The sequence below is a fragment of the Sphaeramia orbicularis genome, chromosome 5 (genome assembly GCF_902148855.1).
Source record: "Sphaeramia orbicularis chromosome 5, fSphaOr1.1, whole genome shotgun sequence".
In the NCBI taxonomy this organism is placed as follows: Eukaryota; Metazoa; Chordata; class Actinopteri; order Kurtiformes; family Apogonidae; genus Sphaeramia; species Sphaeramia orbicularis.
This window is the reverse complement of record NC_043961.1, coordinates 34,936,301-34,955,549: the sequence shown is the minus strand read 5'-3', so window position 1 is coordinate 34,955,549 and position 19,249 is coordinate 34,936,301. Positions and strand designations below refer to the sequence as shown.

The 19,249-nt window shown below is 37.5% G+C and overlaps 2 protein-coding genes across 5 annotated transcripts in view; one reads left to right on the top strand and one right to left on the bottom strand.

The window, feature by feature from the left end:
• Positions 1-1,370: 1,370 nt before the first annotated feature.
• Positions 1,371-7,011, bottom strand: LOC115419381 (uncharacterized). Its single transcript, XM_030134117.1, has 3 exons — positions 6,901-7,011; positions 6,172-6,321; positions 1,371-3,996 (listed from the first exon to the last, which is right to left on the bottom strand). Exons 2-3 carry the CDS (start codon positions 6,317-6,319, stop codon positions 2,900-2,902), a joined length of 1,245 nt encoding a protein of 414 aa, XP_029989977.1. The 5' UTR covers positions 6,320-6,321; positions 6,901-7,011; the 3' UTR covers positions 1,371-2,899.
• Positions 7,012-7,066: 55 nt separating this feature from the next.
• Positions 7,067-19,249, top strand: part of znf362a (zinc finger protein 362a) — a 32,178-nt gene continuing 19,995 nt past the window's right edge. For 2 of the 4 annotated variants that reach the window (XM_030134116.1, XM_030134113.1), the window contains exon 1: positions 11,732-12,568. The gene's annotated coding sequence lies outside the window, so the exon portion shown is untranslated. Of the gene's footprint in view, positions 7,114-11,731; positions 12,569-19,249 lie in introns of those variants that run through there. The other 2 variants (XM_030134114.1, XM_030134115.1) reach the window with 2 other exon arrangements.

Here is a 19,249-nt window from a genome sequence, read left to right as displayed (position 1 = left end):
TTTACTTTTTTCACTCTGAAACATAGAGAAAAGTTTGGAGTTGACATTATTTATTTATTATTATGTTATTATTTTACTGGTTCGGTCCATTTCAGATCAAATTTAGCTAAATGTGGCCCCTGAACTAAAATGAGTTTGACACCCCGGTTTAGACTGATTACAGGGACATAGCTGGGGTCCAACAGTGAAACAGGTTAATAAAAGAGTAATGACGAGTAAATTATTAAAATTAATTGCCTCAGTTCTAATTGTATCTGTTACATAGAGTTTAAGAAGGTAAAACTCCACATTAAGTCCTTTTGGCTCCTAAATATATGAAACCTTCAATTCCATGTTCACAAAATAAAGTATACAGTTGTGTTAAGGACAAACTAATTGCTTATCTGTTAATGTTCTTCCTTTCAGTGAGAGAAACTGATGTGCCTCATTATTCCATCCTGAATATCTGTACATATAATGGAAAGTGAGCATATCTCACAGTCTGATGAATCCTGTTTGAAACGTAGGAAAGCTTCACCTCTGCTTGTCAATACCTGCTCCTCAGTACGAGTTTCATGCCAGACATTTTAGTTGAGATTTGCCAAACTCTCAGCACTATAAGGTATGGGAGGTGGGAGGTTATGCACTGTTATTATTACTGTTCTCTCTTTTTTGCATGAGGCCAAGCCGTGTGACATGATGAATAACAAAGCAAGTGTGCCTTAGTTCTGTGTTTTCTCGCTGTGGCTTTGTGTAAACCACAGCCTTCAATATATCCAGCTTAGAGGAAATCATATTAGAAAATGAACATCCAGCCCAGCAAGTTTTTCTGTGTGATTTTGCTGCTTTATTATTTCACACTCCAATGCGAGTTGAGTCTTGTTGCATCATGATTACAGCTGTTTGATGACAAATTGTGCTGTTGGAGGCTGAGCGTCAGTTATTCTCATCGGACCCTCAGCAATAGCGGCTTCATATTCTCAGCTTTGGTTCTGGGTACTTTTCTCTGCTTACTCCTGTGATGGAGACAGTTTTATCCGAAGAGAAGGTGCCCATCCTGTAATAGACATTTTTACCCGAGGGGAAAGTGTCCATTAAAAAGTCACTGAGCTCTCCTTTGAGAGACCCGTATCTGATTGCAGTCTGATGTGGCCCTCCTGAGGCTTCAGTGCAGGGTTTTAATCTTGTGAGTGATGGAGAAACAGAAATGAATCCTCACTTTTCTCATCACTCTTCATGCTGGTGTGTTTTACATCTATAATGCTAGCTGTACTATACTGTGTAGACTAAATAGCCTAAAATAACAAGTCACTGGAAGAAACTGGAATGCAATTTTAGTTGTAAAACTGAAATGTCATAGTGGGTGCATATTCTCATTAAAAAAAAAAAAAAAAAAAAGACCAACCTGGAGAATAATTACAGAAATACCATCAGGATTCTGCTCTAACATCTTGGATTTTTGTATGACAAAAAAATCTAACTGTTACACCTTTAAAATGAATCACATATTGTGCATCTAGTGCAAAATTGCAAACGTGAGACTCATCCCACCTGTGAAACTGAAAGAAAAAAGAACTGCACCACAAAGAAGTCACTGGTCGGTGAATCAGATGATTACTCATCCCACTAGGAGCAGTTAAATCACTTGTGGGTGTGCTGTTAACACAATAAAATTTAACAACATTCCAAAGAAAATGCTGTCTTGTACTGATGTACCTGTTCTTGATATTCTTCTATCATTTCCACATCTGAGTATCTGCAGCGAATAGTAATAACACCCAGAGTGAGGAAACCTACAGCAACGCACACATTTCCTCTTAATGTCATCATACTTGACTTTCAAATAAAATCCTCAAAGACACTAAATTAATGAATTCACTCATTAAACTTTTCACTGTTCAACTACTTGTCCTTCAGACTAAGCAGAAAGACCTAGAAAATGTGATGTTTAAGTTGTGAAGACTTAATTTGCTTCAGGACATGTTGAGACATTAAGAGTGATTCCATATATTTTAACATAAGATGAACAAATGTGCCTTCTATTGCCTTGTTGAGCTTTGTATAAATTCAGTGTTGGTGTTTCTGTAGTGTCAGTATTTGTCAGCACAGGCTTCTGCTCTCTGAAGGAAAAAGGTCTGCAGCTCCTGGTTCTGTCAGCGTTCACCCTGCAGCCCCATCAAACGTAACACAAGCTAAAATGTCTTCTTTGTTTGCTGAATCCTTTTTTTTATCCTTCTCATGTTACATCCTGAAGCTCTTCTATCAAGCATGTCAGGAGCTTCAAGGTCTAGGATACCCATGTGTGAGCTGCTGCTGCAGTACTGGAGTGCCCTCTGGTGTCCATATCTGCTCACCTGTCAGTGATAACATTACTTGGTTCAGGGCAGATATTATAAGTCCATGTCAAACTCTTACATCTGGGCGCAGAGGTATTGTGTTAAAGTTCTCCAGTTATGCACTATGTATTGTTGACAAAACTACATCTATGATACACCCTAAAGTCCTTTATTTATAATCGGATATTGCTTCATGCAGGGTCCATGTGCTGCTGCATCAGCACACTTCATCCTACCACATTCAAAACAGTGTTTGCCCTGGATAAATCTTATTCAAACTAGATAGTAAGCCATTGTGTGATGACAAATCACTGTAGATATGTTAAAACAGGCTGTCCAGTTATCTGTTTCACTCATGTCAAGAGTCTTAACAAGCACGTTTCAACCTGCCTCCTCAGCACCTTTCATCTGTTTCCACATATTACTCGTCACATGTGAATAGCTACTCAGAAATGCATATTTACACTCAATTCAACAGGCACTGACAGGTAGACCTCTGTCTGCACACTGCACACACTACTGTAATCTAGTGATCGTGTTGCAAATGCTCCCTGATCATGCTTTTGTAATTCCCCGGTCTGGTTTTATACAACTGCTTCATTGTGAGACATGAACTTGCTGCTTGTGTTTCCTAATGACACTAAAGTTTTCACACACAGCTCCATTAGAGTCTCTATAGTCCTGATCAGAACAATATTGACACTGAGGTTCAGGGGGAGCACAAAGATAGAGAGCACACACATACACCCTGTCATTACATTCACCCCCAGGCAGGGAAAACCCCACTGTCGCCACCCACACAGGCTTCCGTATTGTGAGTCCACAAGTTCCTCATTGATAAATGTCAAAGGTGTGGCGGTCTTTGTACTTTGATGCTCATGTCCAGCCCTCTCCACAGACAAACACCCGGGGGAGTGGAGACCAAAATCTCCATGGAGACGTGCCGACATCTGCATGCTGTTCCAGGAATATGCACTGTGAACGCTGCAGCTGCTCTCTGTTTTCCCTGGGTCAACAGACTGTGCAAGCTCTGGCACTGACATCCCAGCGCTCACAGGCTTGGAGGCTGCAGACAGAGGTGGAACCAAGTCTGGCCAGCAACTGTTACTGTATTTTTTAGTTGCCTGTTTCTCTGAGTGTGTCTCTGTTGTCTGTGCAGCTTGCTGTCGACCGTGCAGGCCTGTGCTTGTGGTTACAATGAGGAGGAGGAGGTAGAGGAAGACCATGACCCAGCAGGGGTTTACAACGCTGAGCATGGGGCTGAACATGTTGGGCAAACATCTGATGAGGGAGTTGGTTGTGTGCAAACAGGCAGCAGTCCACACTTCCTCCAGTTTCCATCGCCACCTGACATTGAGGGCGACGACGACCCACACTGACAGGCAGCAGAGGTAGCTGATGACATGAGACAGCCCCCTCTGTTTGTCCACATCACCTTCCTCTTCCTCTTCAGCCTTTACCTCCTCAACATGCTGTCCATCGGAGCCCGCGACCTCTCGACTGATGTCCTGGTGCCACAGCAGTCTGACCAGAGTCTCCACGGCGATCAGAGGTGTGGTCAGGAGCAGCACCGCACCGTATGTGTGGCTGATGAAGAGCAGGAAGCGAAGGGCGATGATGTCACCCACTGGGGTCAGCTCAGTTAACCACAACTCAGAGAGCCAAAACAAACCCAGATAAACTGTTAAAGAAGAAGGAACCCAGTGTCAGTACTCATTGAATTAGTTGGATTAAAGCAATGTGGTAACAATAGGTGAGATTAAATATCAGTACGGGAATATGTTATATCATAATACTCTAACAATACAGTATTGATACACTGATGCAGACGCTCCAGGCAGATTCCACTGCTATTTTCAGGAACGACTTCTCGGAATAAAGACAACGGTGGAAGGAACAGTAAATATGTCTGTGTAATTATATAATTTTATGAAACTGACACCAATGCGCAGGAATTAAATACATTTTACAGGTGTTTCATTTATTTATTTTTAGGACATTTTACTTGGATTCCTGTTGTCTTAACACAAAACCCTGTATTCACATCTCCCCATGTATTTTAAATCTTTTTTTTTTTTTTTAACTTCAGTTGTAAGGCATTTGAAGAGAATTTTTGTCACAATCCTGAAAAGAAAAAAGCTGGGATGGTATGAAAAGTTAAAACATAAAGTACTGAGTGTCAGGAATGGACAAATCAAATGAATTCCACCAGACGAAACATGAACTTTCTAAAATGAAATACATGTCGCTCACATCTCAGTACGAATGCCTTCTTATTTGAATATTATTTAGTATTCGGAATAGTAACAATTTCTCATTTGGGGTTGGTATGTAATTTCTCTGTGAACAGCAGGACTGAGGTACACTCAGAAGCCTCTCTGGATGTATTCAACAGGAAAACTGTATTGGAACAAGCTTGTGAGAACACAGATTGGTCAATACAATATATTGACAAACCTACTTCTGAATGGACTCCCCCATGTACAAAGCGAATATCATAACTCAGTCACCGATCCAAGACAGGACAGAGTGAGTGCGTATCTCCGGAACTGGTTGAATCATGTAAATAAAGTGCATCTACAACCTTATCAGACAATAACCCTAAGGAAATCATAGCAACTGGCACATGTATGCACATTCCTACAGGAATAATATTCATTTGCAAATGTTGGTCTGCAGACATTATTTCTTTTAGGGATAGAGGACAAATAAGAGTGACCCATGCACTAACCTCACAACAGCTAAGAATGACTGTGGCTGACATTTCTCAAACAGGGTTATAATTTACATCACTGCACATCCTCCACAACCATCAACATCAAAACCGACTTCATCCTAAATATATGCAAAAATAACACACAGAAAAGATGATTCTTCTGTGTATCTATCAGTGTATGTTACAAACAGGAAATGCAATAAAATAAAAATGAAGAATAAGACACTGAAAACTAATATTGACAGTGACGCAAAGTTGATTTGTTAATGTTTTTTTTGTATCTTACTGATGTTATTTAGAGTTAATCGTTCAGATCGACTATGTGGTGTGTTTATATGATGGGAGGTTCAGGTAGCTTTGCATAGAACCAACCAGTGATAAAACTAGAATTTGCACTTCACTTTTTCTGTAGTACAGAATTAAATCTGTACTTCTAATCGAATAAAGAAAGTGTGTACTCTCACCACTTTGTGTATTAGAGATAATTGTCTTATAATGTGTGACTGTGTATCATTTTAACCCATAAGGACCCAAACACCCACTGGTAACCAAAACCATTTACTGATCTAAAACATTCAATACCTGTTGATCCAATAATCCTATCAATCCGTGTAAATAATTGGTGTAAAATACAGTTGTTCATCTTTTCATGGTCATCAGATATGACCCATTTGGACGTTCAGAGGCTCCGTAGTTACCGTGGAAACACTGTCATCTTCTACAACACTGATTCACCAGTAAAACCCAGGGAGTTGGATCAATGACAGTAGATGAAGACACTTTGTTTATGTTCAGTTAATGATAGATTTTTTTTGTGAAGAAGTCACTTTTTCTTGAGTTTTCTCTGTTTTTGATGTAATAACCTTTAACTTTAATCTGTATTTTTATGAACGTCTACATGATCAGTAAATCAAATATAGGAAAATGCCTGATTTTCACTGGAAAAATTCCAAATACAGAGGAGAATATTGCATTAAATGATGATAAATCACTTAAGAAATGACACAAAAGCAGCACTATGTCTTTATGGATTAATACCACTGATAAAACACTGTCACTGCATCATGATAGCATGGCATCATGAGTCACTACATGATTCCCGTACCCAGGTGTGACCCCTGATCGTGTCCTCATACTCACCTGTGACCAGGAAGTCAGTGAAGATGAGGAGGCAGCAGCAGCAGTAGCTGACAGGGCTGAAGGAGGCACTGACAGAAGGCAGGAAGACAAGACTGGCGGCCAGTTTACAGACACACAACACAGTCGCTCCTTCCAACACACCATCCATGTCTGATACAAAATAGCATATACACATGGGTCAGCAAATTCAGAAACTGGTTTTCTTTTGGCTTTAGCCTCGGGGTAGACGAGTAGTTCTGGAATGCCAGGAACTCTTGTTGACAGAAAGCCCTGCAAACACTCTGGAAAAGATCACAGTCTGCAGCATTTTATTAACTCACAATTGTTTTTACATGATCACTTACTACACTTGTAGTTGCAGATCAATATTTCCCTGTTTACATTAATGTTGAACCCTGGACTGATTGTTTACAGTAAAAAAAAAAAAAAGATGAAACTCAGGTCAATGATCCTTCTTTAAACCAGGAACTATCCCAGTTAAAGTGCTCTGCAAGTTCCCTGTTATGTGAACACTGATGCAAATTAACAACAGACACAGGCAATACACACTGTTGCTATAGCTATATATATCTCCTCCTCCTGACTATGGTATTGTTATCAAACTGGTTCAACCTGTTAAAAAAAAACAAAAATATCCATTTCCATCTGTAAAACATGATAATAATAAGAAAATTCCTAATGCAGAAATGTGAGTTTAGCTCAAAAACTGTTAGGTTCATTGCTTCTTACCTGTGCTCACAGGAGCCTTCAGACCAGCATGTCAATACGAGTTTCATCCGCTTTCTTCACCTCCCTTTTGCTCCGCCCTCTGGTGAGAATAATGACCCCCCCACCTCCCTTGTTCCACCTCCTCCTCCCCCACTCAGTGCTCCTGGCTGCACCTGGCCTGTGTGGAGGTGACAGAACATGTGCGTCTAAACAGGCGTGGCTGTGTTTGTGCAGGTAAGACAAACCAGAAACCAGTTAAACAACTAACAGGCACATAATGAGAGGTGCAAAATGCATATGCACATGTGTGAGTGTGTGACCGAGTGCATGTGAGTCTGCATAACCTAGAAAAACTGGGTGATATCAAAAGATATACAGGAAAGAGTATTTGGCCTCTAGTAAGGATGAATGTTACACCCAGCTTGTTCAAATTACTGCGTTATTTAAAAGGTTAGAGTCAACACACAGGCAGGGTTCTTAACATTAGCTGTGTCACTGGGAGGAGGATTACACACTTGAAATTATATCTGGTAATCTATATGAATATAATAAACAGAAAGTGCTTTCTTATGAAACCACAGTTGACAAACCTATCTCACTGAAGGGTGTCATGTACAGCTTTTAAACACATCATGCAATTTCTTGCAATGTACAAATTTGACCTGTCCACTGTGAATGTTATTGAGGATTTTAAAGGTGCGGGAGACTTTCATGACCAATTTTTCCTCAAATCTGTCAAACCTCAGTCATATCCTCTGTATCTGTAAGTCTTTCTGTGATTACTCACCTGAATCTCTTGCATTATGGTGAACAGTTTCTTAGTGCCATCCACCATAAACAAACCGTGTGTTTACATCCAGAGTCGGGAGGTAACTCAGGCATCCTCAGAATTTTGTTGCAACGTGCATTGTGGGAAATGGAGGCTCACGCCGCCACCTGACAGTGGCAGCGCAACCATATAATATTACATGGATGAAAAAAAACGTGCGGAAACGGCTGAAATGCAGAAACGGCTGGAGGAATATGTATCAAGGGAAGGGAGCTCCTGCCATTTCCGTGTTGTGTCTGTAGCAGCTGCCGCTGTCAGACAGTGGAGCGAACCGGTGTTTCCAACAATGCACGTAGCGAAAAAAGTTAGAAGATGCCCGAGTTACCTCCCGACTCTGTTTGTAAACATATGGTTTGTTTATGGTGGATGGCACTAAGAAACTGGTCACCATAATGCAAGAGATTTAAGTGAGTAATCACAGAAAGACTTACAGATTCATGATATTTAGTCTATGACTGAGGTTTGACAGATTTGATGAAAAATTGGTCATGAAAGTCTCCCGCACCTTTAAGGACCTCTTGTCATCTTTGTCTTCATCTGAGATTAAAAATTCATTTTTGAGAACTTCAGAATGCCTAAATGGACCTAGAGGTGAAATCAGTCATTCAAATGTTGCTTTCAAGAACAAATTGTGATCTTTAAACAAACACTGATTAAGAAGAATGGAAAAAGAAAAAGGAAATGCATTTAAGGCCCCAAAAATTTAAATGTAAGTAACAGTTTTGTATATAAGTGGATAAATTCCATCTGCTCCTGTCCAAACAGTATGTTGTTACAGTTCATTTATCATATTTAATTATACACTGCATTATTTTTATTGTTTTGTATGAAAGTTGTTTGTTTATGTCTTGATTTATTGTAACTATGTCTATATTGATCTCTGGGCAGTTCACTCTTGGAAAAGAGGTTTTTAATCACAATAAAGATTTCACCTGATTAAATAAAAAATATAAATAGAATAGAATACTGAGCAAATGTCTTTAACTTTGTTGTTTTTGCAGAGTTTAAATGAACATACATATTTATTTCTCATTCTCTTTTTTTCCAATACAAGACAATACAGGAAACGTGCACAGGATTAAAAGACTCCCTATGAACTGAACTAGATGGGTTGTAAAGGTTCAAGTCACTATTCAGTGTGACCTTTGACCCCATGACAAGAAGCAGCAGAAACAGAGACATCTGGCATGTGTTGAATGAAACCTGGTATAAAACAAATTAATAGAATAAATCTCATATTATTTAAAGAAAAGGGTTAAAGACATGTTAAATGCAAGGTCATGATAAATGCTATGACTTTGTTTTATTGAAGCTGTTACCTGAAACTTCTGTTTTTACTGTTGTACATACTTCCCATATATCCAGATTGTATCCTAATACAGAGCCTGAGAAATGCACGTGTGGTCATTAGAACTTTAATAAACCAACAAACCTAATGTTGGCCGTAGACTTTTGCACATACCTGTATGCACATATATGAGCATATGGATATTCTGGTGAGGTGTTTTTTTTTGTTTTTTTTTAAGTATGACACGACAGTGTGTTTGTGTCTTGTGACATTACACAACCTGCTCAAATCTTTTTTTTTTTTTTTAATTTCTAAAATTGCAACAATCAGAAGCACATTAGAAAACATGAGGCTTTCTGAGGCTTTAATGACTTTTTCTCTTGGTTCCTCTCCACAGTTGAAAGCCTCTGGTGAATCATCCGTGTCGTCTGACTCCTGTGTTTTGCATTTGCAATTGATATGTAAACTGCATTTGAATGTCTGTGTTTTCAAGATTATTTGTGTTGTCTGCAGTAGAAAGGAGGCAAATAGGTATGTGACTTTCCCTATTGATTTAAATATAAAAGTGGACATCACAGATTATGATTATATGTTTAAATGAACCGTAAAGGTGTGATGAAGTACAACCAAAAACACATTATAAGATAATAAATGATACAAGTTCTAATGTCTGAAAAATCCACTAAATATAAAATGATGGATAGAAATTGTCTGTCTAGTTTATTAGGTCCACATGTATATATGAACTAAGGCAGGCAGATGTAAATATCAGGGCATTTTTAATCTGTGATCTGTGATATTATAGGAAAAAAAATAAAAAATAAAGAAATTATACAAATACATGTTTGGAAAATTATTCCAGAATACAAATAAATGATAGCTTTCAGGAATAGTACTTAAACTAACCATAGATTTTTTTTAATTTTTTTTTTCAACACCTGTGAAAACTTGTTCAGTACACATCAGATTATAAGAACATTTTTGATATTGCCAGTTTCTGAATTGGCCATGCACCATCACAACATTCCCTTTGGTTATAATTCAACATGATGTTCGCTCAGATGACTGGACACGTTTTGGAAAAAGTCTGTGGAGCATCTGGACCAAAATGAATTTATTAACAACAGATATGCAACCGTAGACCGGAGGGATTAACCTAAAATCCTCTTGGTTAATGTACATAAACTTGCAAATGGGGTGGTGTGTTAGAAAGTGAGACAGTCACAGCACTGATGTTTTTTCCATGATTACATAAAACTACATCATTACTAAACAGAAATAAGAACCGCCAAACACAACACTTATGTGGCTTCTAAGTGCTTTATGAAGCATATAAATTAATTAGAAGTGAATTAGCCCTGATTTACAGTAGTAGAAATATATATATATATATATGTGTGTGTGTGTGTGTGTGTATGTATATAAATAAATAAATAAATAAATAAATATATATATATATATATATATATATATATATATATATATATATATATATATATATATTTTTTTTTTTTTTTTTTTTTTACACAGTTTCAAATATTATCATGAAATATTCACAGAATAAGTGGTGCCGGGCACAACAAACCCCACCCCTCGCACATATTGTAGCTTATTTTGGTATTGATCCAGCTGATGTCATCATGTCTATGCATGTGCTGATGTCACCATATCAGTTGCCTCTATATATGTGCCAAGTTTGAAGTAAATTGAAACAAAATTGATGTTTTTATAGACATTTGAAATTTCACCCATTAAAAGTAAATAAAAAAGATTTGAAAAGTTCGTTAATTTTTTAAAAAAATTTGACCTACTTTTCCCAAAATGTAAGCACATGTATTCTGGCTCAGTGGCAATCTATAAACTTAATTTGGTATGAATTCAACCAATAGTTTTGCTGTTACAGACATGTGAATTTTCACCCATTATAAGTAAATGGGGAAAAAAAAAAAAGATTTATAAAAATTCATAAGAAATTGAAAGTTTGACCTACTTTTCCCAAAACGTGATGACATCTATTCTGGGTCACTGGAAATCTATAAGCCCAATTTGGTACAAATTCAGCCAATAGTTTTGCTGCTACAGACATTTGAAATTTTGCCCATTATAGGAAAATGGGGGAAAGAAAGACTTAAAAATTTCATTAAAAATGCGAACTATGACCAGTTCCCATAATGTAATGTGATCTATCATGGGTCACTGGCGATCTATAAACCCAATTTGGTATGAATTCAACCAATAGTTTTGCGGCTAGTGTGTTAACAAACAAACAAACAAACAAACAAACAAACAAACAAACAAACAAACAAACAGACAAACAGACAAACAGGGGCAGGGTAAAAATCTTTTATGTGGCCACATCAGACAGACACAAACAAAGCAAATTTATTATTATTATTGTTGTTGTCATTGTTGTTAACATGAAATCAATACAACTAAATTCTTGACAGTTTCAACATGTCATACCTTGGATGTGTTTCATTATTTTGCTGAAACATCCAGTTTTGACCTCAATGAAATAGTGCATGTGCAGAAGGGAGCAGGTGGGTTTGGAGAATGGAACAATACTGAGCAGAGAACAATGACTTAAGAGTGATTGTTAATGCAATATATCACAAATGCATGAAGTATCCAGAACACCCCACCACCACCACCACACACACACACACACACACACACACACACACACACACACACACACACACACACACTGAACTCTGGGTAAAGAAAGTTATATATGTGTCTGATATTTTTTTTATATATTATAATCAATATAAATGTGGTGAAATAGTGCAATAATATTCACTAACCTCCCTAAAAGCAGCTCTTGTGTAAAACACCAGTAGGTATGTGTCTGTCCTGACCTCCCCCTTCTTGTCATGCTCTTTGTCCTTCTTCCCTCATGTGTACATGTCCATGTTCAGCTCTAAAGTAAACCTGTCACCCACTCAGCTGTGGCAGCAGTGCCATCTCCTGCTGAGCTCAGCACAGAGCACATTATGAGCCTGTCATTCTGCTGCTGCTGCTGAGAGGATTACACTCCATACTGACTGTACATGACTGCTGTGACCCGGCTGGGACAGATAAAAAGCATTTAGACAAAGCTGGAAGGAGAAGACACATGTAATGCAATGAATGATCCTCCTGGACTCCAACAGTGACAGGGAGGGCGCACAGAGCACAGCCCAGCAGCCTTATCTCTGTTTATTCCAGACTATTATTAGTGATCACACTCAACACAGGGGCATAAAAAACGTATTAATACCACTAGTCCCACGGTAGAGGGGAAAAAAAAGCTAAATTTGAGCTTCCCACGCATTTGCAGTTGTGCGTAAACGGCGCAGCACAGAGGCGACCACTACAACATCTGCATGAAAATAGCCGGCGATTAAATTAGAAACCAGAAAATGGGTTAAAAAATCCGCTTCGACTCAGGGTTTCACGTTGAACAATTCCTCGCCTGCAGCACCCAGAAGTGAACAGCAGGCGACCCGGAAGGTTTGAAGTCCGACTGAGAGCGAGCAGAAAGAGGACTCCAATCCTTTATTAAATATTTCTACTCGGGGCTGGTTCAGGTATGTTGGCCGATCCGTACAAAAAAAAATAAAAATTAAAAAAAAAAACCCTCCTCTGCTTTTTCCCCCCTATCTCTTTCCTCTTACACCACTGTCCTGCGCCGCTTCGCCGCCGCCTGTGTTTGACTCATGCAAAAGTTGGAATAAAATCATCTCATCTGCAGCGAAAACGTGATAAACACGCGTTTCTTTCCTCCCGTCGTGCAAATGCGAGCTTTCATTGCGCGTCAGGGCACGGATCGACCTCTGGATTTAAGCTGCGACAAGGCAGAGCATTCAGCAAAGGCATGATGATTGTTGTAGGAAGTGTCAGGCTTTTTTTTTTCTCCTCCTCAAGCCGGGCTATTCAAACCTGCAAATCAAAGTAAACAATCATTCGTACGCTTAATGCAAATATGGCACATAGCGTCCAAAAACGCGGCCGCTCGGTCAGATGTGGGGAATTATCTTCATATAAAATTCGGATCTGCAGAATATGGCGTCCAGTGCTTATAAAAATAAGACTGGGCTGCCATTTTTGTTTTCCTTTTGTCTGAAATTTTTTAATAAACTGTCTGAGAATGTGGGAGAGGCGGCGGACGGATCGGCTGTGTCTGGATGGATGGATGGATGGACGGATGGATGCATGGATGGATGGATGGATGGATGGGTGATGCTCCCGTTTACAGCCGCTCAGGTTTACATTTCACCGCTTTTGTTTTTTAACCGAGGGCTCAATCTTCACAGCAGGGACCAGAAAGAGGGAAAAGTTAGCCCTAACTTTAGTTTCACTGCTGTTTCTTCTACAAGCGAACGGTTTCAACGACAGAGACGCGTCTATTTGAGGAAGATTTTATGAGGTATTTTCTGTTTGAGGTTTATTTACAGTTTTCTGTCTGCAAAAGACGTGCTGTCTCAACAATACTGTGACCACTTAACCATGGTAAACTACAAACCATCTGTAGGATTATTATACAGGCAACACCATTAGACATAACATAACTTGGGTCAGTTGTAGATCCACAAAGATGAAAAAAGAAAAAGAGGTGGAAGCTGCACTCAGATCATTTTCTGAAGCAAATGCATGAATACATTCTCCATAAGAAGTCATGAATTCATCATAACTTTAGTAGAAGTACAATATCTTTATCAGCAAAAAGTACTTTTAAGGTTAAAAAACAACCACGTACTTAAAATGCAGAGTGACTTCTTTTAAAGTGCAATATTCTCAAAGGGTTTTTTTCTGGTTTCATCGCTAATAAATGAATTAAAGATGAATTTTAATGTAATATGTCAGAGCAATGTTTGCATAGGACTGAGTAGATTAATCATAAAGTGTTGCCTTATGTCATAAAAAAAATGATTTCAACAATATCAATAGATATTAAGTAAATGCAAGTACAGTGTAAAATGTGACATGAATTATATTACTTGTGGAGCACTAAAACATGATTGAATTCAATGTTGGCGTTTCAGTCAGCTGTATTTCTGCATTATAAAGATGGTATTTCCTTGCATGTACGGTTATTACCTTAAAATGAGATGGAATAGAAGGATAAATCAGCATAAAATTGACATATTTAAGTAATGTTAAAATATGCTTAAGAGTGGTACTTGAGTTAACCTTAGTTTATTGAGTACTTAGTTACACTCCACCTGGTTTGATCTGGTTCCAGCTCCTTAAATATGATGATTTGATTCTTTTCTGTGACAGTAAAGTAAACATTTTCTGGTTTGGTTTTGTCACGTGGGCGTTGTAAAGACCTCTCTGGTGCACCTTTATGGATGTCTGACCTACCTGTTGGAAGCTGTCTAATACTTAGTCTATAATAGTAGCTGGCATGTGTGAAGATGTTGAAACAGTGCAACAGCTAAAACTGTTGATGCAAATGTATCAGAAGGAAACAATGCAGCCTGACTGAAGCAGATTAAAGTTAACCTGCTGTTTGGAAATGCTTCAAATGTCTTGATGTCATACAACACTGAAAAGTTGGCGTATACTGAAAAAAAAAACCCCTAAAACAACAGCTGTAAATGCTACGTCCTTACTGCTGTTGTGCATATTTTTTCAGTGAAAAGTGTCATATCAGAAATGACACATAGATGTCCAGTGGCAGTCAAACTCCTCAGGCGGCTCCCCAAGGCAGAAAACCTCCAGGAAGTGAAACCGATCCCCACTGGCATCATTAGAGAAATATTTTGTGGGGTTTACTGTAGGCTCGTACCCCTGGACGTATCGTTTTTGTTTCTCTTGGCTCTCAGACGTGGGCTGTGTTATGCCTCTGCTAAGCCAAACAGACTTAGGAATGGTGAAGTGTGCCAAAGAACGCAATGCAAAATGTCTCAAAAAGAGCTTCAGTCGGGTCGAAAAGAGACGTTATGGAAAGAAAGGCCTTCGGAGAGGAACTTGAAAGAGGACTACTCTCTCTACCTCCAAAAATGAAAAACAACCCTTTCTGTCTATCAGAAATGCAATCTGTATGAGCCATTTGATCACATTCAGATACGTCCTATGAGACTAGCATGCAGAGGAGTTTTGTTTTGCAGACGTCTTTAAAAATGCCATGTCATAATGGGACTAAAAACTAACATCTGCGTCAGCTACAACATTATGTAATTATATATTCATAAAAATTGCAGTACTGACCTTAGCTTGCTTCATTCAGGTCTTGTCGTACTTTCAGAGACACATTCCTTCGTCATACATTTGTAACAGACAACTACAGATTAGAATCTTTGCCATATCATTTTAACCATTTGTTTTTTTCTGATAACTGCTGTGGTCATGTGACAGTTTATCTTGCAGCCAGCATGTCCATCATCCGGCCTTGTGGTTAGAAATCTTTAGAAAAAGTCACACCACTCACATCAGTTTCCTCCTTCACTCACTGCGAAGACCCAAAAGCATCCTCTGTCTTCTCTGTGTTGCACAGACACATCCAGCTTTTATAGACACAAAACAGTTTCCTCTGGGAAAAGTAGCACAGTATGTCTTTGAACATACTTTATCACAAGACTGCGAAAAAGTTTTCTCAAATTATCATATCAAAAAGTCAGCTGGTGCCTGGGTCTAGGTCTACTGACAAGTTTTTAACCACTGGTTTCATCACATACAATAGATCCACACATAAAGATACAGGAGGTTGTTTTTACAGGGTTTTCACAGTCAGAAGAAACCTGGAAAAAATTATAGAGGTTTCACATGTGGTTTTCCACACCTAAAAAAGTCATGAAATTATGGAAATTGCAAAAATTGTTGGAAAAGGATTACTAATTAGGGGTAAAATCCTCACCTTTGACATTAAAATATGTTGGCTATTTGTGTAGAGTTTTTTGGACTGAATCTATGGGGTGAGGAAGCTGTGAAAATATTCATGTGCATAAGATATACTAATATGTGTGCATATTAGTCTATATTTGTGCAAAAAATAAATATTTGTAAACTCTTGAATGAGTTCAGTCGTACATAAAATCCATTGTGTGTATTTTATCTGTCAGAACAGGAACGAAAAAGTTTTGACATCAAAAATTACAAACATGAAATGCAACTTTACAATTGCTCTTCCTCCATCACGAATACGAATTCACCAGCATGTCTCTACTGTCAACAATATGTCATCACTTCACAGGCATTATTTATCAAGCAGATGATACGTAGAGTCCACAGACAGCATGAGTTCAGGTTCCCTTTCTGTGGCAAGATCAAAATCTGATAAAGTCAGAGAATGAAATTAGGTCAAATCAAACCATGCATTGTTCTGACCACAGAAAAGGAACCTGAACACATGCACAGTCTGTGGAATCCATGTATCCTCTGCTCAATAAATAATACCTGTGAAGTGGTGACATATTTTTGACATTATTTATTTATTTATTTGTTTATTTGATGAGGACTGCATATTAATGAACACTCAGTACAAATAAAAACATTACTTTGTGTAAATATCCTGGATTTAGCTGGGAGCTATTTTCCATTCGTAGTCCTCAACATTTAAAAACAGACTAAACATATAAACAAGACAATACAGGGTGTACAACAGTAGGGTCACGTTGGTGAATTTATATTTGTAATGGAGAAAGCGCAATCATAAAGTTGCATTTCGTGTTTGTAATTCTTGTTGTCAAAACTTTTTGGTATTCTGACAGATATAATACATCTTATGTACGATTGAACTCATTCAACTGTTTTCAAATATATTTTTTTTGCACAACAATAGACTAATGTGCACGCATTTCTATCTTAAGCACAAGAATATTTGGACAGAAACCTTATTCCATAGTTCAGAAAGGGGGCTTTCAAAGTCCAACAGTTCAGTGAAATAAGTAACATAATATTACTTGTGGAGTAAATGAAATAAAATAATAATGAAATAATTGTATGTTGGGATTTTCAGCTCTTTCCTCATACACCAATTAACAATAAATCCACATTTTAAGATGACGTTTCCTGTGGGGGGGTTGCATCTTTGTAATTTTTTTTTTTCACCCCAATGAGTTTACATCCTTGAATTTTATTTATTTTATTTTATTAAATTCACTGAACATGAAGGTAAACAGCATTAGACAAGAACAGTGAAGAAAAATAGAGTTGTTGATATCTGACTAAAAGCAATGCATTTTTGCATAATTTTACAATCTGTGTTGTTACACTCCTTAGAAAATAGCTTATTATCTTATTAATTGTTCTAAAGTATTTGAGGTGAATATTATTATTATTTAATATACTAAACTAAAATACAATTACTCATATACTGAGAGGGTTGTCAATGGTCATAGAAGTTATATTTGAGTGAGTCCTTGAAATATAATGTCAAAGTTTTTAAATCTTGTAAGTTAAAATGTGAGAGCCCCGTTTCTGGGAATATCTGTCCACTGTGGTTTTACTACCCCAGGCTGAGAATCCCCATATGGGTCACATGATACACCTAAAAAGCCACATAATGGTTTCAAGGAAAGGATGTTAGAATACATCAATTTCTGCATTATAAAATTATACATATCTTCACATTGTGTTAGTCGCATTGTAAATAGTGCTTTTACAGTATATGTACAAGTTTACATTAGATTTTATATTTACCCCGCCCCCCCGAAGGGGAGGCAAGGGGTATTGTTTTTGGTTTGTTTGGTTTGTTTGTTTTTTTTTGTTTGTTAACACTCTAGCAGCAAAACTATTGGTTGAATTCATACCAGATTGGATTTATAGATTGCCAGTGACCCAGATGTGTTTACATTTTGTAAACTTGTAAACATTTTGTGGTTACATTTTGGAAAAAGTAGGTCATGGTTAAATCTTTTTCTTCTCCTATTTACTTATAATGGGCGAAATTTCAGATGTTTATAGACATAAATTTTATTTCAATTTACATCAAACTTAGTACATATATACAGGGTGGGGAAGCAAAATTTACAATGAACATTTAGTTGTTTTTTCTCAGCAGGCACTACGTCAGTTGTTTTGAAACCAAACATATATTGATGTCATAATCATACCTAACACTATTATCCATACCTTTTCAGAAACTTTTGCCCATATGAGTAATCAGGAAAGCAAACGTCAAAGAGTGTGTGATTTGTTGAATGCACTCGTCACACCAAAGGAGATTTCAAAAATAGTTGGAGTGTCCATAAAGACTGTTTATAATGTAAAGAAGAGAATGACTATGAGCAAAACTATTACGAGCAAGTCTGGAAGATACTATTAAAGAAGAATGGGAAAAGTTGTCACCCGAATATTTGAGGAACACTCGCGCAAGTTTCAGGAAGCGTGTGAAGGCAGTTATTGAGAAAGAAGGAGGACACATAGAATAAAAACATTTTCTATTATGTAAATTTTCTTGTGGCAAATAAATTCTCATGACTTTCAATAAACTAACTGGTCATACACTGTCTTTCAATCCCTGCCTCAAAATATTGTAAATTTTGCTTCCCCACCCTGTAGAGGCAATTCATATACTGACATCAGAACATGCATAGACATGATGACATCAGCTGGATCGATGCCAAAATAAGCAACAATATGTGTGAGGGGCGGGGTTTGTTGTACCTGGCACCACTTGTTTTATATACTATGTACTATGTACTTATACTGCTTCAGTTGTACTTTTGTTCTGTTTAGTCCTCTAACTTGGTCTGACAGGTTTAGTTACTTTTTCGGATTACTTTTTTCATCATCTTCCTTTCTGCTGAAAATCAGTAATGTCAATGTCAAAATGTCAAAATCTCCAAATATGTTGATTGTGACTGTTTGTGATACAATGAAGGATTAATGCTTCCTCAATGGGCTGATAAAATTCACCTCCTTACTTAACCACCTTAAACACCCACATACTTAAGTCCAATAAAGTCTTTAAATAAAACTTGCTGAATTGATGTTATAGACTACAGTGAATTTACTGTAGATTCAACTATACAACAGTAAATAAAGTAGTTAAAATGGGCTCAATCTTAAACATGTAGAGCAGTAAAATACAACATACACATGAAAATAGCAGTAATATTACACCAAAAACATCATATATTTTAGTAAAACACTGCCCCAGTTTATTACAAAGTTAATACTTTAAAGCAAGCACTGTTAACTGATAATACTTATTAAGAGTTTTGACACTTAGGTAAGTTTTTAAATGTATAACTTGTTCTTGTAGTGGAGTATTTCCAAAGTGTTATATTAGTATTTTAACTTAAGTAAGAGATTTGAATACA

What these genes read in the sequence shown, in the direction of transcription:
- LOC115419381 (XM_030134117.1), bottom strand. Translation starts at nt 6,319, where the DNA reads ATGGATGGTGTGTTGGAAGGAGCGACTGTGTTGTGTGTCTGTAAACTG. An exon ending in CACTGACTTCCTGGTCACAG is followed by an intron (nt 3,997 to 6,171) that starts GTGAGTATGAGG and finishes CTTCTTTAACAG; the next exon opens with TTTATCTGGGTTTGTTTTGG.